Consider the following 9,945-nt stretch of genomic DNA (forward strand, 5'->3'; position numbering starts at 1 on the left):
ACAATTTTTAAAGGTTACACTCCATTTATAATCTATTTTCTCTATGTTGTACAATACATCCTCACAATGTATCTTACACTCAATAGTTGTTACCTCCTCCTCTCCCTTCCTACTAGTAAACACTACTTTGTTATCTATATCTGTGATTCTGTTTCTTTTTTGTTATATTCACTACTCTGTTGTATTTTTTAGATTCCATATATAACCGATATACAGCATTTCTTTCTCTGACATTTCATTTAATGTAATACCCTCCAAGTCTATCTATGTTACTGCAAACACCATATTTTCTGGATTTTTAATGGCTGAATAGTATTTAATTGTGTGTGTGTGTGTGTATATACACACCACATTCCACATCTTCTTTATCCATTTTTATTTATTCAGCTTCTGAGGAACACTTAGGTTGCTCCCATGTTTTGGAAACTGTAAACAACGTTGCTATGACCACTAGATTCATGTACCTTTTCAAATTAGAAAATTCTAAAGACACTACCAGAAAACTGTTAGAGTTGATCAATGAATAGGATAAAACTTGCAGGATACAAAATTCATGCACAGAAATCTGTTGCGTTTTCATATACTAACAACCAATAGCAGAAAGAAAAATTAAGAAAGCAATCAAATTTACTATTGCATCAAAAAGAATAAAATACCTAGGAATAAACTGACCTAAGGGGGCAAAAGACATGTACTCCAAAAACTATAAGATGCTGATGAAAGAAATCAAAGATGACACAAACAGATGGAAAGATGTACTGTATTCTTTGGTTGAAAGAATCAACACTGTCAAAACAACTATATTACCCAAGGCACTCTACAGATTCAGTGCAATCCCTATCAAATTACTAATAGCATTTATCACAGAACTAGAATAAACATTTTTACATTTGTATGGAAACAAAAAGACTGTGAAGTACATCTTTCCATCCATTTGTGTCATCAAACTATGCTGAATAAAGGTGGTGAGGGTGGACATACTTGTTTTGTTCCTAATCTCAGAGGAAAAGCAGCTTTTTACCATTGAGTATGCTAGAGGGACAGGGCGGCCTGGCCTGCTGCAGTCCATGGGGTCACAAAGAATCAGACACGACTGGGCAACTGAACAACAACAACATGCTAGCTGTGAGTTTGTTATATATGGCCTTTAGTATGTTGAGGTATGTTCCTTCTATGCCCACTTTCTGGGGGATTTTATTATAAATGGATGTTGAATTTTATCAAAAGTTTTTTCTGCATCTTCTGAGATGATCATATAGTTTTTATTCTTCAATTTGTTGATGTGGTGTATCATACTGATTGATTTGTGGATATTGAAACACCCATGCATCCCTGGATAAATTCCACTTGATCATGGCATATGATCCTTTTAATGTTGTGTTGGATTCAGTTTGATAGTCTTTTGTTGAGGATTTTTCCATCTATGTTTATCAGTGATATTGACCTGTAATTTTCTTTTCTTTTTTTTTTTTTTGTGGTGCCTTTTTCTGATTGGTATTACAGTGATGGTGCCCTCACAGAATGAGTTTGGAAGTGTTTCTTCCAGATTTTTGGATTTGTTTCAGAAAGATAACTGTTAACTCTTCTCTGAATGTTGGATAAAATTTGCATGTGAAGCCATCTGGTCCTGGACTTTTGTTTATTGGGAGTTATTTAATCAATGACTAAATTTCAGTACTTATAACTTGTCTGCTTGTACTTTCTATTTCTTCCTGGTTCAGTCTTGGGAGATTCACACCTTACTAAGAATTTGCCAATTTCTTCTAGGCTGTTCATTTTATTCGCATATAGTTGCTTGTAGTAATCTCTTACGGTCTTTCGTACTTTTGTGGTGTAATGTCTCCTTTTTCATTTCTAACTTTACTGATTTAAGCCCTCTCCCTTTTTTTCTTGATGAGTCTGGTTTGTTGTTGCTGTTTAGTCACTCAGTCATGTCCAACTCTTTGCAACCCATGGACTGCAGCACACCAGGCTTGCTCAAACTCAAGTCCACTGAGTTGGTGATACCACCAACCATCTCATCGTCTGTCACTCCTTTCTCCTCCAGCCCCCAAGCTTTCCCAGCATCAAGGTCAGCTCTTCACATCATACAGCTAAAATATTGGAGGTTTGGCTTCAGCATCAGTCCTTCTAATGAATAGTCAGGGTTGATTTCCTTTAGGATTGAGTGCTTGATCTCCTTGCAGTCCAAGGGATTCTGAAGAGTCTTCTCCAGCACCACAATTCGAAAGCATCAATTCTTCAGCACTCAGCCTTCTTTATGGTCCAAATCTCACATCTGTACATGACTACTGGAAGACGCATAGCTTTGACTATATGGACTTCTGTCAGCAAAGTGATGTCTCTGCTTTTTAATATACTGTGAGTCTGGCTAAATGTTCGCTAATTTCATTTATCTTTTCAAAGAACTACCTTTTAGCTTCATTGATCTTTTCTGTTGCTTTCTTAGTCTATTTCATTTATTTCTGGTCTTTATGATTTTATTCGTTCTGCTAACTTTGGGTTTTGCTTGTTCTTCTTTCTCTAGTTGCTTTAGAAAGTACCCTTTTAAAATGAAATTACAGCAACATCAAAAGATAATTTTGTTAATTTTCTTATGCAAAAAAGATTTTTAAAATTTGTTTTTCTGTTAAATCCAAAAATCTAGGAAATTTTGTTAATTAAAGGAAATGGTACAAAGGAAAGAAGACCAAAACCCACAGGATAGCTTAAATGCCAAGTTAAGGAGTTCGCACCTTATTCTATGGTCAATAAGTAAGGTAGCAAAGTTGTTTAAACATAAAACTATTGACTCCAGGATGTTATTTCATTAACAAACAGTAACTGAGTTACCACTATATGAAAGCACTGAATCTGATGCTGAAAGAAAAGTCTAAAACTCTGTCCCTCCTTTTTATATAGCCATCAGTGGAAGAAAGTCTGTCTCTATTCATTATTTACACCTTTACCTAACAATTACTCATCAAGGACAATATTTAGTTGTAAAAAAAAATTCCTTTTTAAAAAGGAAAATATGGGATTCCTATTAGTTCAGTTCAGTCGCTCAGTCGTGTCCAACTCTTTGCGACCCCCATCGACTGCAGCATGCCAGGCCTCCCTGTCCATCACCAACTCGCAGAGCTTACTCAAACTCATGTCCATTGAGCCAGTGATGCCATCCAACCATCTCATCCTCTGCCTTCAATCTCTTCTCCTCCTGCCTTCAATCTTTCCCAGCATCAGAGTCTTTTCAGATGAGTCAGTTCTTCACATCAGGTGTCCAAAGTATTGGAGTTTCAGCTTCAGCATCAGTCCTTCCAATGAATATTCAGGACTGATTTCCTTTAAGATGGACTGGTTGGATCTCCTTGCTGTCCAAGGGATTCCTATACTTATCAGTTTTATTGCAGTCACTATTTAGCAATGTGTGTTGTTGGGTGTACGAAGTTAAGCAATACACAACCCCTAATTTACAGGACTCAATAGTCTAGATGTCATAAACGTATGAATTACTCTAGAAGAAACTGACTGTATGCATTTAAGTAGATACTATTTACGTAGGACTTTCAATTTAAGAGCAAACAGCAAATAAGCACTTCCTGGTACCACTCACATTTTAAGCATTTTACAACTTTTAACTGATTTAATTCTCCTAACAATATTATGAAGAGAGACTTATTACTATGTTATTGTTAAGACAGGAATAGATTAGAATATATAACATGTATTATCTTTTTCCAGAATCAATGATGACACCAATTCTGCTAACGAAAATGTTTTATATACAGTTGCTGTATTATTCCCATGAGCACACAAATATCCTGTAATTTCTCTCATCTTAAAAGAAAAAAATCTTGAGTTCACCTTCTTCTACACCATTTCTCTGATCCCCCCAATGGAAAACTTAAAAGAGCTATCTGTGTGAGTTATACCCACCTTCTCTCCTCTCAGCCTCTCTCAAGCCAGTTCAAAATGGCTTTTGCCCCTGACACTACTGATACCACTTTAGTCAAGATTATGATCTCAAAATGCTAAATATGATTTTTAATTTTCAGTCCTCATCTCACATGACGAGCAACTTGACAAAGGTCAAACATTTTCTTTGAGCCACTCTCCTTCTCTACTTGGCTTCTATGACACCATTATCTTTAGGTTTTCTTATCTTACCAGATGTTCTTTCTCAGACTCCTATGCTACTTCTTCCACAGGTCCACAATTTAAACACATTCAAGTACCCAGGGCTCAGTTCTTTTCTATCTACACAAATTTTCATAATGTTTTCATATAGTCTCATGGCTCTACTAGAAACTTCAAAACAGCAGAGATTTTTTAGCTATTCTGTTTAAATGCCCTGCACCTAAAAGTGTCTAGCACATAGTAGATGCATACAATATATTTGATCAATAAATGAATGGATTAATAATTTTAAATGTTATCTATAAAGTGATGATTCTCCAATGTATACCTCCTGCCAGGATCTCTAACCTTAACTCTAGACCTATCTATCTGCTATCTCCACTTGGATGTGTAATAAACATCTCATACTAACCAAGTTCAAGAGAAAACTCAAATCATCCTCTCAATGGTTTCTTCAACTGACCACTTAGCAAAAATCAGTTCCACCCTTCTAGTTTCTCAAATCAAATTTTGAAATTATTCCTAATGCCTTCTCTTTCTCTCACACCAGACCTGTCAATAAATACTGTGAATTCTGCCTTCAAAATATACTCAGCACTTGACTTCTTCTCCCTAAGTCCACCACAATCACTATGGTCCAAGCCATTATCATATCTCAACTGGATGAATGCAATTGACTCCTAACCTGTCTTATTGCTTCTTGTCCACCTCCACCCCCACAATTTGGGCCTGTTCTCAGAACCACAGCCAGAGAAGTTAAAAAAAAAAAAAAAAAAACTTCAGTCAAACCACACCACTTTTCTGCTCATAATCTTACAATTATTCCCACTTTCGTCTGAGTAAAGGCCCAAATCTTGACAACTGCCTATAAAGCTCTACTCAGTCTGGCCCTATTACATCTCTGACCTCATACACTACTAATCCTCTCACTGTGTTCCAGTCACATTGGTTTCTTCTGCTGTTCCTTCCAAAGGTTAAGCATATTCCACCTCAGGCCCTTTTTCTTACAGTTCCTTCTCCCTGGAATGCTTTTCCCTAGATATCTGTAATCTACTACTTGTTCCATCATCTTGCTCAACTGTCACTTTCTCTGAGTTTTTCCCTATCACCATATTTTAAACTCCCGATTCCAATCCCACTCTCTTGTACACATAAAAGCTGTATTTCCACACATCATTTATCATCACTACATACTTTCTGGCACATGTGCTAGAAAAGGACAAGAATTTCTTTTTGTTTCATTCACTACTGTATCCCTGGTGTTTAAAGCTGTGGCTGGTATACAGTGAGTGAAATTGCTCAGTCGTGTCAGACTCTTTGCGACCCCAAAGACTATACAGTCCATGGATTTCTCCAGGCCATTATACTGGAGTGGGTAGCCTTTCCCCTTGCCAGGGGATCTTCCCAACCCAGGGACAGAACCCAGGTCTCCCGGTTTGCAGAGGGATTGTTTACCAGCTGAGCCACAAGGGAAGCCCTGGTATACAGTAGGTGAGCAATACTCTGTTGAAAGAATGCTTTCATTTCCACCACGGGGCCTAATAACCATCTGGCCTGGCATTTCAGGAAAAGATCATAAAGCTCTAAGATTTCTTTCAGTGCTCTAAATCCTGGAAGGATTATACTTTGCCTAGAAAGAAAAACTGTGCTTTGTGTAGTCAACCACAAGGAGGAGCTGAGAGGAAGAGCTGAGCAAAGAACTGTTTCCTTTGCTTTTCCTCTGGCAACCTCAAGGTGGAAGAAAACCAGATTTGGAGGGGACTCTACTGAATGAACGATTTTCTCCATACTATGAGTTAACACACAAACGTAAACACTAAAGACCGCAATCCCAAATGCCACAGAGGCCAAAGAAACAACACACGGGCCACTGAGAACTGGAAGAGTGTTTCTTTAACTCCACCACTAAGGATTCTCCATAAATCCAGGGGAAGGATTCCTACGAGCGCAGAGACACGTAACTCACACCTGAAGGCCAAGGTATTTCAGGCTGCCGGAACTCTCTCGCCTCAGGGCTATTACGTCCGTTCTATTTAATACTTAAAGCACCTGCAATAATTAACAGTACGGGCAAGGCGGTGCAAGATTTCAATTCTCAGTCTGGCTGATGGCATGTAAAGTCTTGATTCATTAAACAGCGAAATCAATTTCCTACAGGATTTTGACTCACCGCCACCTGTTGATCCCCACGTTGGAGGAGCCGGCGAACCAGGGGTCGAGGATGTAGACGCAGCGGATGGTGTCGGCGCCCTGGATGCACTCCTTCAGGGCGGGGTTGTCGTGAAGCCTGAGCCCCTTTCGGAACCAGTGCACGGCGTTCACCCCCATCCCGGGGGCGGGGATGGGAGAGGGGCGCGGTGCGGCGCCGCCGAGCTCCTCCGCGGAGAAATTCAGGGTAGGAGGGTCCGGCTCATAACCGACACCTCCGATCGCAGGAGAATCGCCGCACCCAAGGAGTGAGAAAGCAGAGGAGGGGAAGGAAAAGATGAGTCCGAGGAGGGGACTAGAGAGGGAGAGGGCGCTGGCGGCGCAGCTGGAAGATGAATGGAGGTTGCCCAGTCAGCGGAGTCCTGGTGTGACGCCCTTTAGGAGCCGGCACCCGCCGCCACCGACTGGAGAGGACGCATAACTTCGAGGTCCCCGGATCTCCGGAGGCTGACCAAGTTCCACAAGCCCGAGACTCCACCACGGCCCGCGCGGGCGCGGGGAGCCCCAAGAGGTTCTCTGCACGGAAACCTCGCCCACCGAGACGGCCCCTGAGGAGCAGACGGCCCCGCGTGAGGCAAGCCACCGACAGGGATGAGAGAGAATTCAGTCACTGTCGGCCACACTGCCTCTCGGCCCGGGTAAGAGAAGCGAGGACAGAGCACGCAAGGCTGTGGTCGAGGCCGCTGGACGGCTGCCGGCCGGTGACCCGTCCCGAGGCTGCCCGGGTGACTCCGCCGCCACCGCCGCGTCAGCGGCTTCAGCCCCGCCCTCGGCTCCTCATTGGAGGGCGCATTCCCCACGTGACCACCGGCACCTCACGTTTCTGAAGTGTGTTTACTACAGCGGCCCCGACTGGGGAATCAGCTTGCACTTCAGTCGCTTCTAGGGGGAGGCAGCTGCTCCATATCAAAACCATCGATCTTCTCCCAAACGCTAGACACTTTGCTTCTGTCCCTTTTCTCGGCCGACAAATCGCGGATGCCTGAAAGCGCGCAGAGTGAGCCGAGGCCCCATGTGAGGAAGGCTTAGCCCCGCCCTCGGGGGCTGTGAACGTCCACCATTGGCTGAGACTCGCGGAGACCCGGATGAGCACGGGGCTACGGGGAGCTTGCGACCGCGCGCTCTGCCTGTGAGGGCGCGCGTGCGCTCTCACTGCGTTTCGGAGTCAAGGAGGGCGGGGCCGGCGAGCGCTCGGGCATTCCTCCCGCGGGGTTCGCGGAAGCCGTGGAGACACCACGGTGTCTTCCAGGAGTCGGAGCGGGGATCCGGCGGGGAATGAGTGAGGGCAGGGTGGAGTGGAAAGAGCAGAGTAGGAGGCTCCGCATCGACGAGCCCAAAGGATGTGTTTCCATCCAGCTTTAACTGGAGAACCCAACCCTATTTTGAAGTGTATAGAGCTGGCTGCCTTCCCATTCTTGTGGCCCTAGCGGTGCTGGATCCTTGTACGAGCTCTGGGGAAGAGGATTAATTGGCAGGGTGGTGCCAGGCAACCCTGGAATTCCTTAATACTATCTGTGTGTCGTCAACATGTCAGCCTTCCTTTCTTACACCTAGTGCGGTTTACAGGACTCTTTGCGATGGGGACTTTGCCTACCCCTCTAAGGACAATGAACTTCAGGCTTTTCTGTTCCTTGGTTTAGTCGCTAAGTCGTGCCCGACTCTTGCGACCCATGGACTGTAGTCTGCCAGGCTCCTCTGTTCATGGGATTCTCCAGGCAAGAATGCTGGAGTGGGGTGCTGTTTCCTTCTCCAGGGGATCTTTCCCAGGAATCGAACCTGGGTCTCCTGCATTGCAGGCAGATTCTTTAGGGACTGAGCTACAAGGGAAACACTGTTCCTTAGGCATGCAATAACTTTATGTTCATTCAGCAATCACTTATTGAATGAAACTGACACTATTCAAAGTACTGGAGGTACACAGAGAAAGAGAGGAAGAGAAAAGCCCTTTTGGAGTTCACGATGTGTCTCCTAACCTTTATACGTGCTATTTTTCGCTCTATAAATGCTGTTTAGAATCTGCTGCTCACTACAACACCTTTGAGCTAGGGAATATATTTCTACACAGTCAAATGTTTATTGAATGAATGAGTGAATGAATGAATGCTGTTTGTCACCAGTGTATTTGACAAGGTTCAAAGGAGGAAAGACATGGCAATTATTACAAATCGAGTTGTGTACCTCTAAAAGTCATGTAACCCCTAGTACCTGTGAATTTGACCTTATTTGGAAATAAGATCTTTGCAGATGATGAAATTAAGATGAGGTCATTTGGAGACCAAATCCAATGACTAGTGTCCTTATAAGAGGGGAAATTTGGAAGCAGACGGCAGACTCATACTCAGGAGAGAAGGCCTTATGAAGATTGGACTTAGACTGCCATAAACTAAGGACCTACTCAAAGCTAGAAGAGTATCCTGGAACAGATCCTTCCCTAGTGTCTTCAGAGGGAGAATGGCCCTGCCAACGTTTTACTTTCAGACTTCCAGCCTCCAGAACTGTGAGGCAATAAATTCCTGTTGTTTTAAGCCACTCATTTTGTGGTACATTGCCACAGCAGCTCTAGCAAACTAATACAGCTGCAAAATAAATTTCATCATCCAGTGAGCCAGTATGTCTGGATGTCTTTCCTAACCCTGCTTTTGTAGCCATAGGAAGGACATAGCATCCTCTCTTCAATTGGCTAAGAACATTTAAAATTATATAGTATGTGAAAGCCTGTTGTTCACTATGAAATATTAAAGTTATTTTTAGCAATGAGGATGAACCTTGATTAATTACCACTCCAAGGGGCCAATCACTTTTGTAAAGGATGTGGCAGACAGAGCTATGCCTTCACTTGGATTGTCTCATACTCCAGGGCCTAACATGCTTTTAAAAATACAGTGTTTCATGTTTCATTTTAGGCAGTTTGAAAATAAGCCGAGTATGTCTAAAGACATAAGCATTATTTTCAAGCAGTCAAATGAAACAGTGGGAGGTATTTGTGTGGAGTTGGTTTATGTTTGCCAATTGTCCATTCAATAAAGATGGATTTTTTAAAGCAGACAGCTATATGTGGAGCTGTACTTTCATTTATACATGAAAGTACTAAATTATGAAAATGTCAGTACTGTCAACCATGCATTCCTCAAAGAGTGAGGGGTTTTTATGGCATGACATCTGGTCACTTCTATTTTCATGGAAAATAGAAGAGGAAAAACTGGAAGCAGTGACATTTTTTTTTCTTGGGCTCCAAAATTGCTGCAGATGGTGACTGCAACCATGAAATTAAAAGACGTTTGCTCCTTGGAAGAAAAGCTATGACAAACCTAGACAATATATTAAAAAGCAGAGACATCAGTTTGCTGACAAAAAGCCATATAGTCAAAACTCTGGTTTTTCCAGTAGTCATGTACAAATGTGAGAGTTAGACCATAAAGAAGGCTGAGCACCAAAGAATTGATGTCTTTGAATTGTGGTGCTGGAGAAGACGCTCAAGACGCCCTTGGGCTACAAGGAGCTTGGTCAACCCTAAAGGAAATCAACCCTGAATATTCATTGGAAGGACTGATGCTGAAGCTGAAACTCCAATACTTTGGCCACCTGATGTGAAAAGCTGACTCATTGGAAAAGACCTTGATG

The 9,945-nt window shown here is 42.5% G+C and overlaps 1 protein-coding gene across 3 annotated transcripts in view; it reads right to left on the reverse strand.

The window, feature by feature from the left end:
* Positions 1–7,327, reverse strand: part of CRY1 (cryptochrome circadian regulator 1) — an 87,255-nt gene extending 79,928 nt beyond the window's left edge. Inside the window, exon 1 of one of the 3 annotated variants that reach the window (XM_065938443.1) lies at positions 6,287–7,321. In XM_065938443.1, the coding sequence (XP_065794515.1) occupies positions 6,287–6,444 (158 nt within the window). In that variant the 5' untranslated portion in view covers positions 6,445–7,321. Of the gene's footprint in view, positions 1–6,286 lie in introns of all 3 variants that reach the window. The other 2 variants (XM_065938453.1, XM_065938435.1) reach the window with 2 other exon arrangements.
* Positions 7,328–9,945: the final 2,618 nt, after the last annotated feature.

Source organism: Muntiacus reevesi, chromosome 1 (genome assembly GCF_963930625.1).
Source record: "Muntiacus reevesi chromosome 1, mMunRee1.1, whole genome shotgun sequence".
Lineage (NCBI taxonomy): Eukaryota > Metazoa > Chordata > Mammalia > Artiodactyla > Cervidae > Muntiacus > Muntiacus reevesi.